The sequence below is a fragment of the Embiotoca jacksoni genome, unplaced genomic scaffold (genome assembly GCF_022577435.1).
Source record: "Embiotoca jacksoni isolate LCO1_2020_lvr unplaced genomic scaffold, fEmbJac1.0.p SCAF_3, whole genome shotgun sequence".
Lineage (NCBI taxonomy): Eukaryota > Metazoa > Chordata > Actinopteri > Embiotocidae > Embiotoca > Embiotoca jacksoni.
The window spans coordinates 4,743,609-4,768,094 of record NW_027185381.1 but is presented as its reverse complement, the minus strand read 5'-3'; the positions used below and the strand labels follow the sequence as shown (position 1 = coordinate 4,768,094).

The window sequence follows — 24,486 nt, the reverse complement described above, 5'->3', positions numbered from 1 at the left end:
GGATGGTCTGACAACAGTTTTTTACTTTCTAAAGTTTTATGAACTAATTATTTTTGCCTCTGCCATTGTTTTGTGTGAGGGTAGACACAAGTAATAGTGTTTTCTGTTGCATTCTGGGTTGTTATGTGTATGATTAGACTAAAAGTAGTTCATATTTAACCTAAAGAGGCTTTCTCCTCCAGACTTACTGACTTTACTCCAGAATTTCAGTCTCTAACTAATTAGCAAAATTTACGCCACGTTCAGTTAGTTCCTGAAATGTCCCAGTTTAACTAGTACACATTAAGGCTTTATCTAACCGGCCCATTGTTGGCGTCACTATATTTATTATACTTCAACTAAGGAAGATAAAGGTCCTCCCACTTATTGCAAAGATGATAGTGTAGGGATGTGATTGCGCCCGTTCAGTTTACTTTGAAGCATAAAACTTCAGAATATCTGCTAGTTTATTATATTATGTTTGCTTTTTGTCCTCTTCTGGTTGTCACCATGTAAAGGTAACTAACCTTTGTCTGGATGAGGAAGAGGAAGCGGCAGCAGCAGGCGGTGGAATAAGGATGAGACTGCGATAGTCCCACAGTCCTCTGCTCAAACTCTTTAACACTCTTTTTCTTCTTTTCCCCTGCTGCATTCTGGTGTAACCCTGAAGTTGTTGAGCGGTGAGACTTTACAGCAAGTAATGATTGACCCTGTTATCCAACGGGCTGAAACACAGAGTTGGCCTCAAACTGTTGGGTTTATGGAGTTATGTATATCTGCTGCCTGTTTTCTTGAGCAAGAAAACCTTATTAATGATTGCTGGTTATCTCTGTACCACCACAAAGGTGAGCTAGTCATGTGTTCATTTATGGCACTTTCTAGGGGCAATATTTGTGGGTTTAATCGGAATTAAAAAATTGTTGAAAGACGGTGTTTCGTTAGATTTTCCACATCATTGCCTCTCCCGCCTGCTCGCCTTCGCTTCCTGCTGTCTCACCTGATTGTCTGTGGCTTCTCTGCTCACCCGATTTACCTCAATAATGAGTATCAATACTGTTTATAACCTCAGCTCGCCCGTCCTTATTTGCCAGATTGTCTTTGTGCTTGCCACAGCTTTTCAGCTTTTTGTCCTTTGACCTTCCTTATCGATTCTGCCTCTGCCTGCTCTCTTGTGTTCTTGGGAGGCTCCTCTCCTGTGGAACCAACCAGCTCCCAGTTTGTGTTCAAGGGGCAGAAACCCTCTCTAGATTTTCTTTTCTTTCCTCCTACTCTTTAACTGACTCATACCTCACCATCTTTTTCTCTCCCATAGCTTTTTCTTATTATCTGTTGTCTCCATTCAGTTCCCTCGCTCGCGTAGTTTCTCTTCTTTCTTTTGCAGATGTCCGTCATGGAGCTGCATGTCTCTGCCCTGCGTTTGTCGTCTCCACCAACAGTTCTTCTCTTCTATCTCTATGCTGTCCTTTTCTCTCTCTGCTCTCCTCTCACCCCAACCGGTCGAGGCAGATGGCTGCCCACCTCTGAGCCTGGTTCTGTCGGAGGTTTCTTCCTGTTAAGAGGGAGTTTTTCCTTCCCTCTGTTGGAGGTTTTTCTCCCTTAAAGATGATTTTTTTTTTCCTTCCTAGCTTATGTGTAAATTGTTGAATTGTTGGGTTTCTCTGTATAATATTGTAAAGTCTTGCTGTAAGGACTTTAATGTGTTAAGTGGCATGAAATAACCCGTGTTGTGATTTGGCGCTATATAAATAAAGTTGAGTTGAGTTGAGTTGAATTGAACTGAACTGAACTGAACTGAATTGAATTGAATTGAATTGAATTGAATTGAATTGAATTGAATTGTGTTTTGGTCGCCTGGTTTCGTAATCTGGAACTTCCTTTTTTCCAGTCTCCTTCTGTTACCATGACATTTCGTGAGGGTGTTTAAAGTATATTGAGTATTGTTGATACGATTGTTTCTTCATCTTGCTTTTGATTATATTTCACCACAATTTTGAAAACAAAAATACAGCATTTAAACGATTGTCAAATACTAATATAAACATCGAACAAAAAGTTTGGAAATTTGTGTTTGGTAGATTATTTCTCTGTTGTAACAATGCTTCTTGGCAATACATTGTATACCGTTGGAAAGCCTGTTAATTTCCCTTTTAATCGGTGCCCCATTTGTAAGGAACAAGCATTTGTGGGATGAGCAGCACAGTCGAGTATGTGGATTGCGCCCATGAAAGATTTGCCAAATCTTCTCTGCCAATGCCAAACATCTTATTCTGCTGTTGCTATTGACTCGTTTTGAGCTTCTGGTACCTCCAGGTGCTGGCAATCAGGTGCCTGATTAGGCACGTTTGCGCTGGTGTCGGCAACACCTGCACTGGAACCTGAACATGTGGAGGAACGTTATGTTCAGCGATGAGTCCAGATTCTGCCCACGGAAGTTGGATCGTAGGGTCAAAGTGTGGAGAAGACGGGGAGAACGCTATAATGATTGCTGCACCGATAGAGTAACACCTTTTGATGGAGGCAGTGTGATGGTGTCTCATCTCCATCACTGGAAAAACAAGGCTTGTCTTCATTGGAGGCAATCTTAATGCAGAGAGATATCGAGATGAGATTCTGCAACCATTTCTCCACAGGCTGGTGACCAGCATGAGGAGGAGGTGCCAGGCTGGTGACCAGCATGAGGAGGAGGTGCCAGGCTGGTGACCAGCATGAGGAGGAGGTGCCAGGCTGGTGACCAGCATGAGGAGGAGGGGCCAAGCTGTTGTGGCTGTGTATGGTTCTTCCAGATGCTACTGAGGCTCCTGACCGTTTGCTAAATGAATAAATTGTAAAATTGCCAATATGTCTTGTTTCTTCCTTGTTAGTGATGGACTTCAATCATCCAATCCACCAAACAAGAGTCAATAGCAACAGCAGAATAAGCTGTTTGGCATTGTCAGAGAAGATTTGGCAAATCTTTCATGGGCGCAACCCACATACTCGACTGTGCTGCTCATCTCACAAATGCATGTTCCTTACAAATGGGGCACCGTTTAAAAGGGAAATTAACAGGCTTTCCAACGGTATACAATGTATTGCCAAGAAGCATTGTTACAACAGAGAAATAATCTACCAAACACAAATGTTCAAACTTTTTGTTCGATGTTTAGAATGAAATGGGAGTACATAGGCGTACGAAGATGTTCATTTTCTTTGATCCATCCACCCAAAAATCATTACATAATTACATCTGACAATTTAAGAAACAACTTGATGAAGAAAAAAAGCACTTAAAAAAAATCTATTATTTAAAATATATAACATCTTTCACTGTGGTTTTAATTTATTGAACATTCTGTAAAATCAAACTACATCTCCACTTGCCCTGGACATGTGTGAGCATGCCGTTAGACCTGTTAAAAATTATACCATGTTAATGAAATGTTAACTATGCGTGAGAATTTTCTCAAGATAATGATCGCAACACATTTTACCCCTCAGCCTCGTTGTAACCTGGGTGAGAGAGCATCTGCCTGCATCACTGCTGTGAAATCCTCTTTTAATTTGTTACACATCACAGGAAGAGAGAAACAAACGAAAGAGAGAGAAAGAGAGGTTTGTCTTTGCAGAAACTGAAACACACACACACAAAAGGGTGTTTCTTAATGATCTGAGGCCGGTTTGGTGTTGGTGGCGTGCCTGCCTGTCGCCGTGGTGACGGGCTTGAAGATGAGCTGGTTGCCCAAAGCAGCAGCTGGCTGAGAGTGCAGGTACTCAGCTATGATGGGGATCTGGCTGAAGTGGCGTCGAGCCAGTGTGTGTTTCTGCTCGATTCCGCGAATGTACGTCGTCTCGTAAGCCTGAGCACGCACACGCACACACACACACACACACACACACACACACACACACACACACACACACACACAGGGAGGGGGTGGGGTTACTCAGTTGGTGCAACAGCTGGTTTGGGAAGTTCATTTGACAGCACCAGAAAATGTGCAAACCATCTGTTAGAAGGTCAAATATGTGAGCTTTCCTTTCAAAGACTGATCAGAACCTTCAAATGTCCAAAAAAAGCTTTTCAAAAAGTTTTCAAAGAGCTTGATTAAAATCGTTCTGATGTCATAAAGCTTTAAAAAAAAAAGAGGCTAAAATACATCCAGGAACAGAAGATGTGAATAAATGACTTATTATAACACAATAATAAGGAACTATTTGAGAAATGAACTATTTCAGAAACTCATGAACTTTACCTGTGTTAGCTGACTAACGGCCATTGAATGAAACCCAGGAACTTTATGACACTATTGACACTGTTGAGTTAAACTGGTTCTTGTCACCAAAAAGTTCCTGAAGTCCTTTAAAGGTTCAGTTAGGTTCTAAGGAAAGGTTCCTTCCTTCCTTTTGAATTACTGTGAGCTAAAACAAAATTTGATTTTGATTTTTTTGATTTTATACACTTTATTAATCCCCGAGGGGAAATTTCTTCACTACAGCAGGGGGGCTCTCAGGGGGGAGATGCTGCAGCAGGCTGCCACTAGCGCGGCGCCAGGTAACCTGACCTGAGGTGCATGTTTTTGGATGATGGGAGGAAGCCGGAGAACCCGGAGAGAACCCACGCAAGCACAGGGAGAACATGCAAACTCCGCACAGAAAGGCCCAGGACCGGATTCAAACCCGGAACCTTTTTTGCTGTGAGGTGACAGTGCTAACTTTGAATGTGACTATTAATATTAGTCATAATGGCACTACCACTGGGTGGAAATGCATAAACCTCATACAGACTGTACGTCAGATGAGTCCACATGTGTGATGCGAGTATAAATCTTGAAATGGACAGACCTTGTGGAGGTCCTCCAACTCTAAGTGAGCAGACGTCTCTTCTTTGGACAACAAGATGCAGTTCCAGGGGCTCCAGTCCATCTGACGCTCCCAGCGAACAAACATCAGGCTGTAGAGGTCGCTGCCGGCGTGGAGGGCCGAGCGGCACGCCCACACCACCTCCACAAGGTAGCGCATGTCCTCCACCTGAAAAGGGAAGCAGATGTTTGGGTTTTGGGCTTTCTGCACTGTCGAGAGCATCACGGTAAAACGTGCAGGAAACAGACAGAATTCTCTTTGATGAATGAAACACAAAATACACACTGTGGAAAGCATCATTTACCTGCAGCAGGAAGGGAATCTTGGCTTCTTCGTTGAGTTGCTGCTCATCGGTTCTCAGCTTCCTCAGGATGTTTTTGTAGAAGGATAAGTCATCGCGGGGTCGAGCTATGTTGTCGAGCCGCGCACAGTGCCGGCAACAGTTGATAACATGGCCGCTGGCAGAGACGCTGAAGTCAGCAGACCGCAGGTAACGGTGACAGCAGCGGCAGAGGCGCATGTCGTTTTTCAGCTCGGAGGGATTCTGGGGAACCTGGGGATAGATTTTCAGTTAGATAGTTTATAGTCAAGTGTTCCAAAAACATATGATTCCAGACCAGCGGCCTGTTTCACAAAAGCAGAATTAAGATATCCAGGATAACGGAGAAAAGTTAGGCTTGATCTAGCCCAGTCAGTTCATCCTGGCTTCAGCGGTTTCACAATTGCCAAGGCTGGTTGATCAGGTGTGGCTAGCTCAAACCAGGTGTAAGTAATCCGGATAAATGCGCATTCACGGCTGTCTTCAAAAGACCACGAGGTAGATCACCGATTCACTGATGGAGAAATGGAGAGGCGCTTGCATGCTTTAATCCGAGTGAGAAACAGCTTTTAATGGAAGCATACGAGGCGGAAAAGGACAAAATGTGAAAAAGAACACTGCTGCTTTAATTAAGGAGCTCAACAGGTGTGGCAGACAGTAGTGGACTGACTGAATGTGTAGTTTTCAAACAATAAATATTTACTGACCACAGACCTTAACTAAAACTGTCATAATTCTATAGCCTACTTCAAAGAGTTAATGGCTCAAATTATCAGTTGTACACCTTAATGCCTTAAAAGTGAGCAGAGGAAGTTAATGTTACTCATATTATTTACATTGAAGATTATAAAGGAAAACTGCTTTCATTATTTATTTTGTAGCAATACTTCCCTTTGACAGGGAATAACTAAGAAATTGATTTCTGATCAGATTAAACACTGACTGAAAGGCACCAGGATTAAGTAAACCTGGCTGTTAGCCTGATCTGGACCAGGCAAGTTTCACAGAATAAATCTCCATGGTAATTTATATGCTACTCCTTTTGTGAAACCGAACCAAAGCTTAATTAAGCCAGGATACCTGGAAAATCCTGCCTTAATCCTTTACCTAGGTTTTGTGAAACAGGCCCCAGGAGGGCTCTTTGCTCACCTTAAGATGTTTGGCCACCTCTGGGTTGAACGCTGGTGTTTTAATGTACTGCAGGAACAAAGTAGAGATTCTCTTCCTGAGCCCTTCCAGACTGGCTCTCTTCACCCCTCGGGTCATCAAGTCTACCTCCCTGTCAATCAAATCCACGATGTCCCGGGTCAGCTGACACTCGTGCTCCTGTCCAATAAGGATAGATAACAATGCGACCAACAATAAAAAAAATACTTCTCCGTGCACCGTGAATGGTCATTCAAAACAGAAGTTGTAGTGTTGTGACGTACTAAGTGTTGTGTTTTCAGGTCATAAGTTATGAACAAGGTATTATTATGTCTGTGAAATCCTATGTGTACCAAGCATCGACTTTTCTTTCGAAGGGTGCTGTCAATCCTGTTTCTGTTACATTTTTTTTTTTTTTTAATGTAAGTGTTTTTAAGACATTTTTATGGAAGTAGAAGTTTTCATGTATAATTTGTTTGCTTTTCTATGATAGGGAATGTTCTGCTTATTAACAGATCAGTTTGAGATTATTCTAATTTTATGAACTGTATGTGATTCACTCCTACTACCTTTACTTTTGTAAAAAAGATCAAACAAGACACCAGATAATGCCTGGCTAACTTTTACAGTAATACTGATTGTTAAACAGCAGTGTGTGTGTGTGTGTGTGTGTGTGTGTGTGTGTGTGTGTGTGTGTGTGTGTGTGTGTGTGTGTGTGTGTGTGTGTGTGTTTGTTTTCGTGCGTGCTACCCTGACGGTGTGTTTAAGTGTCATGAGGACATGCAGTCTCTCCTCATGGCTGCTGTCGGACGGGCCGATGTTGTTGTAGAGATCTCGCAGCTCTCTGGCTCTGATGGTGTGAGGACTGTCCATCTCGATCAGACGACCGTCTGCTGCTCGCCACTGATGAGGAGCTGCGGCCTGAGCAGACACGCAACACTGTTTGCACTTCTGCTAATGGTAATAACACTCCTGCTGATAACACTGCTTTTGTTTCTACTACTGCTATACTTTATAATAAGATTACTACTTCTACATTTACTCGAAATACCTCTCTTCCTATGACTGCAACTATTTCTGCAGTGTTTATAATTGGAGGTAATGGTAGTACTACAACTTCTACTGATATTACAGTACAACTATTACATTTACCTCAAGCCCTACTATTCCTACAACTTTTCTCTTACAGAACTCCCACCAATACTTCCTCATCTTATTACTCCCACTACTCTAATTTCTACAACTTTTACGACTACTTCTTACACTTGACACGTTCTACTTTTGCCCCCCTGTTCTTCTCAGTCTCCCACCACTTATTTATCTTTCTGCGACTACACCTACTGCTCATTTTAATATTGTAAAATATATAAGCATTATTTAAAAGGATCAAAAGATAACTGTGATTAACATGCTTGATCTGCAGTGTCCCCAAATGAAATGTAACACTAATACCACACCGAATGTCATTTAATACCTTTGTGACGAAGGTATTAAATCATTTTTTGAGCAGTATGGCCATACTGCTAAAAAAAATAATGAAAATTCAGCAGGAGCGATAAAACCTCCACATTTTTTTATGAAGAACATTAATATAATATCATATTCAGCGATGTCCAAAAGTCTGAGTCCACATTGAAAATCTGTCATTTAAAAAAAAAAAAAAAGTTTAAAAACACAGGTTCAGACATGTAAAATTTAAAAAATATTTAAATTCACCACATTTTATAGGCCAGAAATTAAACTGAAGCAAATAAGTGGCATGAACCATGTTAAAGTTTTTGTCCAGGGTCAGATTTCCTTGAGCTGTATCCTTCCATTGAAACAGCATTCAGATGACACTCTTGAATTATCAGATGCTTGTTCAAGTAAATCAACTAGCAACCATTGTTTACCCAATACAAATATGACTGTACCTCATGTTTCAAGTGTCAGAAGTCAAATTGTTATTCGAAGCAAAGGGGTTTTTTCTCAGCTTCAAATCAGGGCTAGTCTGAAGGTCTCAGTTGTATCCAGAGCACAATCAGGCAGACCAAAAAGTGACCACACCATCAGCATATCAATATATAAAACTTTGCTCAGTGAGAGATAGAAAATCGACTTGATCACAGGAACATAGTTTACTAAAAGAAAATAATAAAGACTCCAATCAGCTAAAGTCCTGTTAAAAGAAGGATGTCCGGTAGCTTAGTGGACAAGTAGCATCACGGAAACTACAGTCATACTTCTCAGGAGGGAAAACAAGGTGAAAAATAAGTCCTGATGAAGTACTGATGGTAGAGGGCAACCCACTGTACCATCTGCACTAGTGGTCTCAGACTTTTATAATCCACTTTGTGTCACATATATCTGTATTTCACAGGTTTACATAACAATGATTCTTATGATAGATAATTGTTGAGCATGACCTTGCAGATGTAACTTTCTGCTATTCTTAAAACTCATTATGAGTTGATGAGCTTACAAGCAGACTGCTGGTTAAAACTAAAGAAAAAAAGGATTTAACAGCTTCCACAGTAAAATAATCCAACCTTTACTTCATAGATATGTAACATCTATCGACAAGCCATATTGAGACACAGAAAACTTTTTTATCTTCTGACGTCTTTTTTTGAGGAGACTGAATTCAAAGACCTGACAATAACGCGGATCAACGTATCAATTGTTTTCCTCTACTGACCCAGTAACCAGTGTAAATAACTGTTAGTTGCATCCCTAATTCTAACATCAGTATAATTTAAGATTCATAATTGGAAATAAAAACTATGCTGTTTTTGGATTAAGAGAGGAGTGGGAGTGACCTCTGACCTTGTTCAGGAAGTTCCCGACGACCCTGTCGTAGTTGCTGCCCTGGACGGCGATGCGATGTTGTCCGATGGCAGCGATGAACTGCGTCTCCTGCTCCAGCAGCAAGCAGAGAGCTGCCTTCCTCTCAGCTCCTCTCAGGGACGAGTTGATGCCCAGCTCCTCCTCTCTCCTCCACTCTGAAACATTACACACACACACACACACACACACACACACACACACACACACACACACACACACACACACACACAGAGTTAACACATTTTAATCATCAAACTTCCTTTACGGATGTCAAACAAAGCGAGACCTTCTTTAGACCTACTCTCCAGAGCGTGATACAGCAGGTTGAAGTCCTCCCTCCTCTGCGGTTTCATCCAGCGCTGGTGGCGGTCTCTTATCTGCTCTTCCTTCTCCTCCCTCCAACTCCTCTCCCGCATCTCCAGCCAGGCCAGCCGCCGGTCTCGTTCCCTCCTCACCTGGTCCACCGCCTGCTGGGCCAGCCAGCGCCGAGTGAACGACTGCAGACGGATCACCTGGGTGGGTGACAAGACATAAATGTTACCAACCTGTACTGGACACGTTTTATATTCAAAGTGAAAACAAGCAATAAAGTAAAAGCAAAAATGAATGAACAGCACCTCAGATCAAAGCCCATATTTATGCTTTAAGAGTCCAAATAGCAGAAAATCTCAACTGGAAGACAATAGTGACATTAAACCAGCGTAAATTTGGACTTTACTATGATGAGTCTACATTTGTGAACTTTGTGAGATGCAGAGAAGGTAAAATAGTAAGTGTGTAGTACGTGTGTCCGAACTTTGAACTGGTACTCTAAAACCCATCATGCGTTATAATCCCACACTGTCCACCCACAGCTCTCAGCCTCCTGTCGTGGAACTCATCGGCAGTGATGTACTTCCCGGGGACAACCAGTGTGTCATTCATACAGGAGACGTAGCAGCCAATTCCGGTCATCTGGATGGAGACGTTGACTGGACATTGCTGAGCCTGTGACTGCATCTCCACTGTCTAACAGAGAGAAAAACAACAATCATGGACTTGGAACCTTTTTGAGCAGCATTCAGCTTTGGTTTCCATAGAAACCATCAGCGCATCTTTCCAACCTGTGTGTGTGAGGACAGCCAGACACAAATAATCAAGAATGTAACATTATTAACACAACGGTAAGAATTAATTTTTTTCCTGCTGTTTCATTTGTAATTGATGGTCAACAGTTTAGAGGTGTATAGTTTTATTGTTCAAATTTTTTTTTCTAAACAGTTGCAGTTGATTGTCAGAATACAATGAACGCCTTTGCTAACAGTCACAGTAGAAATAAACGTTAGCAAATTGTATTTAATTTACATGTAGTTTAATGGTTCTTGTCATAGTTACCTGCGTAGTAGAACTTTAGAACTTGAGCACAAGCTTGTCAACTGCAACCTATTTTTTTAGTTATACAAAAATATTCCTATATTAAATAAGAATGACACATTACACATTATTTCTTGCTGGCATATGATTTTAATATGTTTTTTTTTTTTAAGTGAATTCTTACATTTTTATTAGAAAAAGCCTTTTCTAGTTGAAAGATGATCTACCGAAATCAAAACTCTCAAATTGGCCTTTTTTGATTTGTAGAATCAGAACTGCAAAATCGCAGGCAGACCTCATGATGAGGATGAGGATAGGTTCAGTGAAGGACAGCTGGATCAGCCTAACAGCACTGTAGAGAAACCACACCACTGGGACCAGTGTGGGAAGAGCTTCAAGACATCAGAGAGTTTGAAGATCCATCAGCGTAGCCACACTGGAGAAAAGCCTTACTCCTGTGGCCAGTGTGGAAGAGTTTTGCAGAGATAACTGCAAGGAGGGTGAAAGATGTTTTCTGAACTATTTTCATTATCTTGTGTTACTGAAGCTGTGTACTGGGGTGAAAATGTGCTCACATACAGCAAATAAAAAAAGAAGACCAGCAGGCTGGAGGCGATGTCATATACCTGTGGCATAAGCCATTATACCTTAATTGAGAACACCTGCATACAGTATCTGCTTATTCATGCAGTTCTTTAGGGTTTAAATGGTGCAAAGACATTAAAAAAAAAATATCCAGTGAGCATCAGTTCAAGAGGTCGAAGGATGAGGACTGATCAGGGCGGACAGAAAGGCAACAGTAACTCAAAGTAACTCTTTGAAACTGTTCTGAGCAGAGAAGCAAACATGTCCAACCGTGAGCCGGACGGGCTACCAGAGCAGAAGTTCTGCTCCCGTCAGCCAGGAACAGAAATCTGAGACTGCGGTGATGACAGCCTCGCTGAAACTGGACAGTTAATGACCGGAAGAACGACACCTGTGCTGCATTCTAAATGACGCAGTTCCATTAGTACACTAACAAATACTGCTCTGGCATGTTAGGACTCTTACTTGTGTAGTGCAGGATTTTTTTGACAGAGTAGTGTCGTTTCAAATCGAACACTGCCGTTCTGCACTGACCAGAAAAAAAACATTGTATGCAATGTCTGATTATGTTATTAATGACAGAGGAGACAATATTGCGCAGGTGATCTGTGATCTCTGTTTATGGTTCAAACTTCAGTTCACACAAATTCTCATGTCATCTGCATCTCATCAGTTTGCAACTGTAAATAAATCAGCTGAGGAACCTGTCCCTCTAAAACTACAGAAATATACTAATAAGAATTCTCACATCCCACTGACCCAGCGTTTTTAGCTCATTAAATACTTCAATAAATTAAATCAGTGAAATGTTAACATACAATAGATTGAACTGTGACATATTGTGAGGATGCTATTGATCAATAATCGGAATGTATTGATCCTCTGACTGATAAACGTCAACATCAAACAACTTGTATTCTGTTCAAGGATGAAACCTTCCGAATTGGAAAAATACAATCTGAATGTCTCCTTTTCTACAAAAATAAAAGTTTGTATAAAACATAATACTGTTGAGGCAACATCTGAACCAATCAGCTGTTAGATCAGGTGAGAGCCAAGCGTTTCCCATCATGCTGTTATAGGCCGAGGCTGCTGGGGGACCTCGTGATGCGCTGAGCTTCTTTCCTCTCACTCTTTCACTCTCTATACATACCTCAGCATTACATCTCATTAACTTCATGCTTTTTCTCTCCCATAGTTTTTGCTTATTGTCTGTTGCCTCTCCATACAGTTCCCTCGCTCGCTTTTGCAGATGTCCCGGCCATGGAGCTGTATGTATCTGCTCTGTGAATGTCTCTTCTATCTCTATGCTGTTCTTTTCTCTCTCTGCTCTCCTCTCACCCCAACAGATCGAGACAGATGGCCGCCCACCTTTGAGCCTGGTTCTGTCGGAGGGTTCTTCCTGTTAAGAGGGAGTTTTTCCTCATTGTATTTTTCTCTGTATAATGTTGTAAAGTTCTGCTGTAAGGACTTTAATGTCTTAAGTGCCATGAAGTAACCTGTGTTGGGATTTGACGCTAAATAAATAAAATCAAATAAAATTGAATTGAGGCGGCGCAGTCAGAGGAGAGCAAATGCTGGTGACACTAAATGACGTGAGAGCAAGTCGGGCTCAGACTGGTGCAAAGCCGAACGAAAATCTAACCGGCATGCGTTGTGCACCGATTGCCGGCGATCGGAACTGCTCCCGGCTGGCTCGTCTCAAACAAGCACTTGTGCACTCAAAATAGCGAGTGTTAGTACATAAAGTACGCCATCATGAACACTGCACAGGTTTGATCAATCTCCATGTCTGCTGAAGCTGCTGATGGCCGGCTCACAATGTGACATCAAAAGCATGAATCCATGGACCAAACCTGGTTTGGGTCATAAGTCAAGGCTTTTTTGAGAGGTCATTCTTTTCTTTCCTTAATACCAGTCAGTCATGATGTGACTGCCTCAGCCCATTTTGTTTTTTATTAGTGACCAAATGCCTCCCTTTATGGCCACAATTCACCATCTTGCTACTACATAACACTGACATTGAGTTTAATGGATTTCAAGTGGCTTCTCCAGATCTGAAATCCACAGCAGACCACCTGAGGGGATGTGGTAGATTCACAGCATCAATGTGCAGCTGACAAATCTGCAGAAATGATGTGATGCAATCATGTCAACATGGAGCAGAATGTCAAAGGAAGGTTTTAAACATCTGGTGGAATCCATGACATTAAAAAGTGAGATTGTTTGAGAGCAAAGGAAGGCCTGACGCAATGTTAGTATGCTGCTGTTGTTGATGAAAAACATGAAATGCAATGCTTGTATCTGTCATCTTCTGTGGCTTAAAAAAAAAACATTTATAAAAATAAAAAAAACATCACAAATCAGCTTTGATGCAGCAGTTAGTGTTACAAATTATTTGACTTTAAATCTTACTGACCATTATTTACAAGTAGCAAATAAATGTAGGGAAACAAATGTTGTAGATTATCTGGAAGCACAGATAAATCTAAAAGTGATTAATGAACTAGATAATGAAGCAGTGATTTAAAATACAACGTATCCTGGTAATAGGTTTTAATCACGCAAAACCCAATTCGTGGCTATTTCAAGTGATTCAAAACAAAAATCGTGTCTTTATACAGATAATAAAATGTAAAAGAATAACAGAATGAAACTAATTAAATATTACACAAAACTCAGGGAGGTGTTTCTGTGACCATTTGTTCTCTGTCTCCTGGTTCAAGAGGCTCATTTACACTCTTTCTCTTTCTCTATAATTAGATTGATCAATTTGCACATCTTCTGTCACATGCCTGAATGAGTACGCTGCTTTGCCGTAATGAGTGACCTTTAAAGGCACCACACACACACACACACACACACACACACACACACACACACACATCTGGCTTTAAACTGCTGGTATTGCTCTCTGCGATTTAATGTGTTTTGTTGAAGTTTTAAATCCTTGTTTTCTATTCTTTTCCCATGTTTTTTTTTTTTATTATGCTTGAATTGTGTTGGCAAATAAAATGATCGCATTATTTCCATGTGATCGATTTGTTTTGAAGCTCTGTGCCGTACCTGCGTGTCACGGCTGAAGACCACCACCCCTCTGTCAGGTCTTCTCTTGGGCAGGGTCTGGACAGCGGCATGGTGGTACTCCGCCCCCGTCAGCTGGTGCCTGTAACCGCCCAGGAAGGCCTTCCGCTGGCAGGGACGCTCGATCTCCACCACCACCTCCTGGAACGCCCCCTTGTCTGGAAGTGAGAGAGACAATAATGGAACTATGTTCAGAGATGGGTGTGTTTTAATTAGTTTAAAGCCAGAGTAGATAGATAGAGATTTATTTGACAAAATTTAAAGCATATATGGCAGGTTTATCACAACGGACTTCATATAAAAAAAAATATATATATATATATATATATATATTATTGAGGATAAAAATACACAATAAATACCTATTGCTTATTTCCATTGTATTCCTTTATCATGATATCATAGTTTATGGAGAGTGTGAAGTAGAATAATCAGTTTGTGGAGTTTTTCTGTCATTTGATGTCTGATCCAAAATCCAACAGAACAAAGATTAAAAAATAACATCATAAACTAAAGTAGCTGTGCTTTATTCTATAAGATAAAATAACATAACACAAAGAAATTTGGAAATCCTTATCTACCAAATGTATTGTCAATTTTTGTTGTTACTGCAGAGTCTTTATATAATGTTTCCTACTAATTCATATATCTTAAATAATAATTTAATTTGTATTAGTTATTACTATAGATTGATTATATTAAGCATATGATTAATAAACATAAGGGGATATTTGTCAGTGAACAATTCTATTCTATTCAATATTTTAGAATTGAATAAATAGTAAATGGTCTGTACTTGTATAGCGCTTTATCACCTTTTGGTCTCAAAGCGCTTTAACATAGTTTTCCCATTCACACACTAATGAGACAGATCACCATGCAAGGTGCTGCCATCAGGAGCACATTCACACACTGATGGTACACCATTGGGAGCAACTTAGGGTTCAGTGTCTTGCTCAGGGACACTTGGGCATGTGGACAGGAGGAGCTGGGGATTGAACCACCAACCTTCCGATTAGGGTTCAACCCACTCTACTGTCTGAGCCACAGCCCCCCTAATAGTTGATTTAGAATTTTTATTTTTTTATTTGACATACTGTTTTTTAATTGTCAGTTGAATGTATTTAGATGAAAATGAACTTCATACATATTTTTGCTCATTAAAAAAAAACTAAATAATAACAATACATTTATCATTATTATCAATTATAATTAAACACAGTAAAATCATTTTAATTATTCCAGTGGCCAACTTCAGCCTCAGTATCCAAGAAAGGTTTTCCTGTTCTTCATTTGCAGATATTATTTCTTTCGCTCTAAAGAGGTGCAGTACGAGACAAACCTCTACAACAATGGTCAGCAGTTTTACTCAACCATGGGCCATGTTTTGAAGGGCCCCCAAGAGTCATTTGGACTAACAGAGTTACCTGAGCTTTCGTTCTTACTCTCGGCAAAAAAAAAAAAAAAAAAAATGCTCATATCCACTAATCTTTCTGTGGTGCATGTTAGCAAACAGCTGCTTCCACATCCAGTGTGTAGAGGACAGAGCAGAGGCCGGGCATTCATACCTGTTTGGACTTGGACAGTGATCACATCCGGCATGCTGTCGTGCTGCGGGGGACGGAGAGGGCGGAGCGGGTGGGAGCTCGGGTCGGTGGAGCTCATCTCCATCCGGGTGGAGCTGTGAGGCCGGATGCCGAGCTCCATCAGGCTGTGCTGCTCCTCCACCGCTCTGCCTGCAAAAACATCCCCCGACCAACCAGTCGTTTAAACATGAGACTGAAATGCGACAAGTGAAGTTAGGTACTGTCAGCTGGAGTTCTTCTATTGGCCACATGCTGCTGAGTCAATGTAAGTGAAACATTCCACACAATGAATGACTGTGTGTGTGGAACATATTTCATAAAATACTGTTTTTCCCAATAAAAATCAAACAGCATTCGTTTCCATCGTGTATGCAGCTCTGAAAAAAGTATTTCTGTGAATCTAGCGCAGTTGTTTCCAATTTGCAGAACAGGCACCAGCGGCATGTAAACCACTGTAAAGGACAGGATAGACAACAATTTCACGGGGAGGAAAAGATAAAACGATGGCAGTCATCAGTCAAACATGTCACTTGAATCTAAATTATATTCAAATATTTTTGCTCTTGGGTTAACTTGTAACATACCAGGAGAGCTGTTTTTTTGCACACAGATGAAAAATATCAATGTTCCCGAGGTATTGTCATGAATTGAAATGAAAAATGAAAATCTATTTACCCATGAAGAAGGCAGATGAGCTGCAGCAGTTTTAAAATGTCTCGGCCTTCATGGGGCGTGAGAATTGGAGAACCATCAGTCTAATGTGTGTTGTGTGTTCTAATCGTTCTTACAATCCTTCAAACCCTGGAGGGGTAGAGAAAAAGAGATGTACCGTCCAGAGAGATCTGCAGCACCTCCACAGGGACTCTGAGCTCTGAGGCCAGGTGACATTTCAGCTCCCAAACGCTGAGACCGATGGCGAAAGCTACAGTCATCACATGACCCTCCGGCACCAGCACCACCTTCACTGCAACCGCACAGAGAGACACTCTCAGACTCATAGTCTGTGGGTTTCAGTTGGTCGGTCGATCGATTGATCGATCGATAGATCAAGAAAGTTAGTGCTACCAATAATACAAATAGAGTGGAAAAAATCCCCACAAAAACATATAAGCATATAAAAACATATGGCAACAAACAGGTAAGATCTGCATTATTTTGGTATGTTTATATTATGCCTCCGTATTTTACCACTTCACAAATATAACAAACTAAAATTAAAATGCCATTAATGTGCGATAAATGAGAATGAATCACGCTGTAAACAGATCAGTCTCAGTGGGCCAACATGTGGTGTTATTTTTTTTATTTTATACACTTTATTAATCCCCGAGGGGAAATTTCTTCGCTACAGCAGGGGGGCTCTCAGGTGGGAGCTGCTGCAACAGGCTGCCACTAGCGTGGCGCCAGGCAACCTGACCTGAGGTGCATGTTTTTGGATAATGGGAGGAAGCCGGAGAACCTGGAGAGAACCCACGCAAGCACAGGGAGAACATGCAAACTCCGCACAGAAAGGCCCAGGACCGGATTCGAACCCGGAACCTTTTTGCTGTGAGGCGACAATGCTAACCACTGCACCACCGTGCCATTATCGTTATAAGGATATGTAGAAATCAACAGAATAAATTGAATAAATCTCATGAATTAAAAAAAAAAAAAATCATTGTCAAACATATGGCATTCTGTACAACATATTAAATATAATTGCTGACGGTAAAACATTTTGAAAAAGTAATTCTACTGAATTTACGTTCTTTGTTTGGGTTTTCAGTTGTTGTTTTTTTGTATCATAGTTATTTCTGTATATCATGGTTGTTTCATGATATAAAACAAAACCAATTATATTAAACGTTTTGAATTTGAACCTAGGGTCCAGTTCATATTCTAAAATATTCCTATGGCTCACCTGTCGCTGTTGAGTCTCCAGCGTTTTCTGTTTTTCGGGGCTGTTTAAGCTGCTCAGCATCATCGGGCAAATCGGCCTCAGTTTCAGCTTCTTCCACCGACTCCAGCACATCCGCACAATCTAGAAAACATTTTTTTACCACTAAACACCCCTAAATCGCAATAACAATTACACTTGTCAATCACTATTTGTTTTTGAACGGGTATGTCAGTTTTCCTGCCAAATGGTCAACCTAATCGGTACTTCACTAGCTAGGACCCCGCCTCGGCCGAGGGCGAACCTTCATTGATTGGGGGAGATTAAGCCGGGGTGAGAGTTTCGCGGTTTGGGGAAGGCTTAGTCGAGGATCCACTGCGGCTCCCGGGCCTTGCAGATCCCCGAGATCTCCATGTGGGACGGAAGGATAAAGGCTATGAAACATGATAACCATAAGTGAAACGGTTTAACAAGAGGGAGGGAGGGAGGGTGGGATGTGGAAAACGTGAACAGGCCGAGGTCTAGAGTGGGTGGATATTTATAGGAGTGTGGCCGGAAGTGGGGGAGTGGTTGTGGCGTGGTCCTGCTCCTGAAATTCAGCTAAAACTTTATCTCCAAATATACAAAAATGTTATTGCTGTGAGTTTATATTAAATATCAATATTGGACAATATTTTCTCAAATATAAGAAAAGCCCTAAAACATCTATGCTTTTACATAATGTTTTGTGACTCAGAGAACCGAATGAAACGCTTCATATAAAAAAAAAAAAAAAAAAAAAAAAAAATGTGGGAGTTTGGGGTCTTTAAGCTTTTTTTTAAATGAGAATCTCACCAGTTTCTATTGAGTTTCCAATATTTCCGGTTTCTTGAGGCTCTGGAAGGTGCACGGCATCATCAGTTATGTCAGCTTGGGTTTCAGCTTCTTCAGCATCCTCCGGAGCCTCTGCATAGATGATTATTAAAAAAAAAAAAAAAAAAAAAAAAAAAATCACATTATACCATTTGAATTTTGCAAGCTAGTGCAGCGAGAACGTTTTACTTATGTGGGATTTTAAAGTTTTTAGAGGACATTTTTCGAGCAAATCTTCACCGTACTATTCTGTTTTTACACAAGCTTGATTGTGTCTTATGTCAGAAATAAACCGTACGAAGAAGATGCAGCATGTAGGATACCTCTCAATTGTTAAGATGATGGTTGTATCACAATCCAAGGACAATTCAGCGTGAGCACTGCTGAACAACAGAACTTATTTCACAGCAGGTGTAATTAATTAATTGATAAAAACATGTATTAGATATGACCACACAGTTTCCTTTTGCCAGCCCTTGTGTATTGCACTCTATCAATGGCATAAACTTACTTCAAGGTGTTGAACAGAGCCAACTAATGAGTTACACCTGTGTGACACCGTGTTTGAAACTTTGTTGTGGACCTCTGGGTCAGCCCGGACTCACCTGGAGCCGAACAACCTGCCGCCACCTCTCCGCCATCGATGTCCGGCTCTCTGCCATCCTCTGGAGGAAACCCTGCAGAATGTTCCCCTGGTTGTAGGTTTGTTTCCGTGTTTTTGTCCTCCTCCTCCTCCTCCTCTTTCCCCTCTTGGTCGTTTTCTCTTTGCTCCGACATGGCAGTTTTATTACTAACTAGCGAACCCTAAATTGCTAACAATAGCTCAACTATAGCTGTGTGAGGGCTTGTTAAAGTGCCGTAAATCGGCCATATCAATTCAGTCAGCATGGACAGCGGTAACACGGCGAAGGATTAGCTCACCATCAGTCATTTAAATGTCTTCTTTGATGCCGTTGCTGTTTTATCACTCCCGTTTAAGAGATTTAAACTAGCAAAGCGCAACTAACACTGCCCTCCTAACGTTGCTCCTGGCAACGGCAAAGTTTACACATTTCTATAGCAACAGTAGGGAACGTCACTTCCCTTGTTATAATAACGTTAAAGCGAAACACAATAATAATAATAATATATATATATATATATAGCCAACTATATATATATATATATATATATATATATATATATATATATATATATATAGGCGGTAGGCTATTACTCTTTGACTATCTGGGACTTTGATATTTAGGCAGGTGATTTTTCAATCTAGATAATTTTTTAAGGTGTATTTGTCGTTGACCAAAAAAAAAACCCGTAAAATTATGAAGAAGGAAATTATAATGTAACTTAAATGGCATTTAGTTATATTAAAGTATGCTAAATATAATATCAATACTGTCAGCTGATTTTTTTTTTTTATTGGCTAAAGTTTCATACATAAAAATCTGTTAAACATAATTACTTGTAGGTCTGTTTTTATTGAAATTTATGCTAATGTTAATTTATATATATCACACTTCCATCTTTTTCGCTGTCACATTTGTTTTGTGTAGCATACGTATTACTCAACTAACTTTTATTGCCCACATTTAATAAAAGGTATGCATGTATGTTTAAATACATTTTGTCAAATTTAACTCAAAAGAAGGTTTTAAACCTGCAGAATATATTCCTACATGACTAACACAAGATGAGCTCATCAAATCACTATTACTGACAAAGGTGACAACATGAAAAGTGAAAAATGTGTTGGATTATTTTTAATATGCATTCATGAGGCAAATCTTTATGTTGTAACATTATATGTGCTTTAAATTAGTCATTGTTGCATTTTTGCTTGACATGCTTTGGTGCACATAGACTACGTGAGATCATAATAATATCATGCATAGTCTTTCTAATTGTAATTTTTTAATTAAAACATTTCTATACTTTCTACAAATCTGCAAGCAATCTAGACCATATCTGGGCTCAACACTAACAGTTCACCTGTTGGTGGAAAAAGTATAATGAATGATGTTATTTAAAGTATTTACTAGCATTTAGCTCACTTTTTAATATCTGATCTTTAAAAAAAAAAACAAAAAAAAAAAACACTGTACACTGATGCTACCAGCTGCCATAGACAGAGTCAAGTCCTGAGAAATGTCAACAGGCTTTCGCGAATCTGAATTGTGTGTTTATATTATTTCATAACAAAGAAATATGATAATTTCTTGGCCATGAGTATCCCAAGAAGCTTCCGATTCTGGATTTGTTTATATATTTTGGTCTTAGTTTTTATGCAAACAAAAAAACAAAAAATTTAAGTTTTCAAATCCTTTGGTCCTTTCGTAACCTTTGTTAAATAAAAAGTAATTGACAAGATCAACTTCTGTGCCTGGCAATATTTTTTTTTAAGTAAAGCTAACCTTTTCTGAATAGCTAATGTTGAATTAATCATATTGATTTATTATTGATAATAAATTAAGAGTTTATATTACACATTTTTTTTAAGTAATCAGTTGTGTAATGTATTGAGAAATATTAAGTAGACTTTACCTAATTTCTTTTAGTGTGTCATAGCTGTTAAATGTAGCTACGTTTTACTCAAAACAAGAGGTGAAATCTACCGAAACAAACTGAGTGCAAATTGTTACCTCACTTTTACTGAGTAGATTTCATAGGTTTCTTTTTACAGTGCATCATCAGAAGTAGAATGTAAGTACGAGTGGTACCAACAGTTTTACATGAAATGAGTGTGATTGTACAAGAAAAGCAAACAATAGTAAGAGAAACAGTTTACTGATACAGACACTTACCTCAGTAGGCTACTGTGTACATAATATACACAGTTTAAAACTTGGCCACATGACAACTGTACAAGCTGGTGTGTCACTGTGAGGATGAACACCAGCCTTATTTTAGTTGTTTTACAACCTCCCTCTCTGTGCAGTGACAGTAAATGAGCTTTATGTTGAGCTACACGCTCCTATTTCAGTCTGTGAGCTGGGGGAGCCGGCACGGTGGCCCCTGTAAAGCTCCACTAATCTGCTGCTAGACATCTGCTGGCTTCCCAAACATCACAACGCTTGAAGCAGAGCAGGAGGACTACAGGGCCCCAGTGTAGATCTATCACACATATGTATTCATTTATCCAGGGGAAGTCTGATTATTATGTTTCCATTTTTCTCTGGATCACATTCAGACACTTGAACACACAGTGGAACCTGAAAGGCTAATGATTAAATATTTGATACATATTGTGTCCGTTTGCAGACTTTGTGGTGGAGCGGCAGGTTAGTTTGAAAGCACCGTAGTGCTTTCCCACTTCATTACAGTAAAGACGGAAAGGACACCATGCAATACAGTAGTTATAAAACAAAAACACATTGTAATAACATTGGTGGTTTGATGATTTTAAATTTGGTGGTACATGCACCGTTTTCTTTACCAGCCATTTTCTTGACCAATAAAAATTGTAAAATTCACATACTGCAAAAAAAAAAAAAATTGACCCAAACAGTCTGCTGTATCAGTGTCCCCTTTGACCTTGTATATTGTTGTTTTATCCACAGCTGCTACACGCAGCTTGTCTGGTCTTACCTGACCCAAATTTACGGAGTAAAAATATGGGTGTGGTATTGTTTGCAGTCGTTGCATACTGGGAGTACATTACATTACATTACATTTCATTTAGCTGACACTTTTATCCAAAGTGACTTACAATAAGTAGTAGACCTCAGATAAATGTTTAAACTATTGGAGCAGCTTTATCCAATCAATATGAGCCAAGACCCTACCACCACTGAAATGACAGTTAAAAAAAAAAACTTCATTTCAACATCATTGCACAAAATGTTTTGTCTCGGTGACAAAATAAATTTGAATTAAAGCTAATTAAAGATATTATATAAGATCCTGGTATGCATCCTGATATCAGTTTTCATCCCTGCTGACATGGTAGGTTTCGTGAGTTTTTCAGCATCCCTTGACCCTCAACAACACCTTCCTGTGTCATTGCAAAATCATTTACATTTGCTGCATCGCCATGGCAATACCCTTCCATGGAAGCTCAAAAGGCTTCTCAATATAGCATCATTAAGGTTTAAAAGCTTTCCTGACTATATTAGAGGTAACCTGCTGGAGGAAGCACATGAAAGCAGGTGCTTTGACAGAATACTGACAGAATACTGGCACGTATGTCTTCAGGTAGGTATTGCTATTAAACATACTGGCACGTATGTCTTCAGGTAGGTATTGCTATTAAACATTTAAAGTTAGGGGAATTTTGGACAATGTACAATAGGATTACACCAATTTACAGTTTAATGTCGAAATGCACAAACATGGGTGCCACAACACTGACAAGAAAAAAAGCTTTAAACAAATTTTCGTCATAAAGGTCTCAAGGTTGTATCAGCCAAATTTCAAGCTCGTGTGATATATTCTGTAGGAATTCATGAACAGTATAACAAAATGAACGACTTCTTGTTGAGTTTAGGTTAAAGCGCCAAAAGACTCTCTTTTTTTAATATATCTAGGTGTTATATACATTCCTACTGAAATTGTTTGAGGTGAAAATAGCTGCAGGCACTGCACTTTAGGGGACTGAGCCATTTTGCCACTTCTGATGCATGTGCCAAGTTTCATGAGTTTTCTGGCATGTTTAAGCTGTGTTTTAGCTATACTTTATGCATGTTTTTAGTTACGCATTTCAATTTTATGTTCAGGTATTTTTAGACAATTATCTTTGCATCCTGGTCCTGAGAAACGTAATTTCATTCCATTGTATGTGTATTAATATGGATATGGTCAGAATGCCAAATAAATTAACCTTGAACCTTAAACTTGAACTTTGAACAATAGGGCCTTTGCACTGAGCTCTCATATAAAGAAAGATAGATAATAAAATCAGGAAAAAGAATAGAAAAGCAAAACGCAATTAAAATCGTGTAGATTAAAAGTCATAAAAAAAGGTTTAAAGTCTTGATTGCAGAGAAGGCACAGAACTCTGTTGATGGTCGCTCCCTTTTGCTGAGACTTTTCCAACAGATTATGGGACAGCCACCTTCTCATATTTCTTAGTCAAAGCATCGGAGGAAAAAATAGACCCGAATGATTTGCTTTCCATGAAACAATATATGTCAAACCCGTTTACTGTGAGTCCACGGTCTAAGCCCACGGGGCTTGTGGGCTCTTTAATGTGGGATTCCTGCCAAACATGCCAAACACCAGGCTTAACTCACACAATAGCACACGTAACCCGGTTATATTTAAGACCAGCAGGCCAGGTGTTGCCTACATGCCCCCTATGCATGCTTTAGCAGCCAGGGCTGTGAGGCATCTGAAACAAGGTCACGCCTAAATATAAAAACACTGTGCTGTTAGAGGAGTGTGACCCATCACTAAGTGCCAGTAACATACCTGAAAGGTGAGAATTCTTTTTATTTCATTTGCAGAGACAGACAAGTATTTAATATAAAGGGATGTTTTTGGTTGGGTGCGTGCATCAGAATGTGGATTTTTGTGGCTTGGAGCTTGTCAGTTGAGTGAATTTGTTAGCAAGGAATGCTGCTTTTTTCTGTCTGCAAAGAGAGTGAACAGGTCTGTAAATAATGCTGCTTGTTTTGTCTTGCACTGGTATGGAATTACATTTCCCTATAGTGGTATTAGAGAATGGTGATCCTTAAAAAATGAAAAAGTTGAGATTTTGAAATAAGTGATGCCTTATTTTAATCAGTATATTAAACTAATTTCTTAAAAGAGAAACTCGCGTTTAAAAACAAGAAAAAAAAAGTATTATTTCTTCAAAATTGGAAACTTGGCTTTTTACATATTTTGAAATTTATCATATCATCAGCCCTGATATAAATAGAAAATATTCCTATGCTACAGTGACATTTATTTTGAAATTGGTGCATGGGAGGTTAAACAATTGAGCACATAATCTATTTTTTCTATGATTATCCCCAAACTAGTTCCAGGAAAAGATAATCTTGGAAGTTAAGCATTACCTTTTGTTTTCCTTCACATAAATACCAAAAGACACATTGTTTAAA

General features: G+C 39.7%; 1 protein-coding gene across 1 annotated transcript; it reads right to left on the bottom strand.

Annotated features, from left to right (window-relative positions):
* Window positions 1-3,175: 3,175 nt before the first annotated feature.
* iqub (IQ motif and ubiquitin domain containing) lies at window positions 3,176-19,454 on the bottom strand. Its single transcript, XM_069162650.1, has 14 exons — window positions 19,054-19,454; window positions 18,431-18,541; window positions 17,621-17,740; window positions 16,547-16,681; window positions 15,700-15,867; window positions 14,114-14,289; window positions 9,962-10,117; window positions 9,411-9,621; window positions 9,089-9,264; window positions 7,034-7,204; window positions 6,287-6,463; window positions 5,123-5,371; window positions 4,801-4,986; window positions 3,176-3,815 (listed from the first exon to the last, which is right to left on the bottom strand). Exons 1-14 carry the CDS (start codon window positions 19,223-19,225, stop codon window positions 3,618-3,620), a joined length of 2,406 nt encoding a protein of 801 aa, XP_069018751.1. The 5' UTR covers window positions 19,226-19,454; the 3' UTR covers window positions 3,176-3,617.
* Between the last annotated feature and the right edge of the window lie 5,032 nt (window positions 19,455-24,486).

Coding starts and splice junctions, on each gene's coding strand:
- iqub (XM_069162650.1), bottom strand. CDS start 19,225: ATGTCGGAGCAAAGAGAAAACGACCAAGAGGGGAAAGAGGAGGAGGAG. Junction 18,542..19,053: donor GGCAGGTTGTTCGGCTCCAG/GTGAGTCCGGGC, acceptor TCATCTATGCAG/AGGCTCCGGAGGATGCTGAA. Junction 10,118..14,113: donor TCTTCAGCCGTGACACGCAG/GTACGGCACAGA, acceptor TCTCTCTGTTAG/ACAGTGGAGATGCAGTCACA.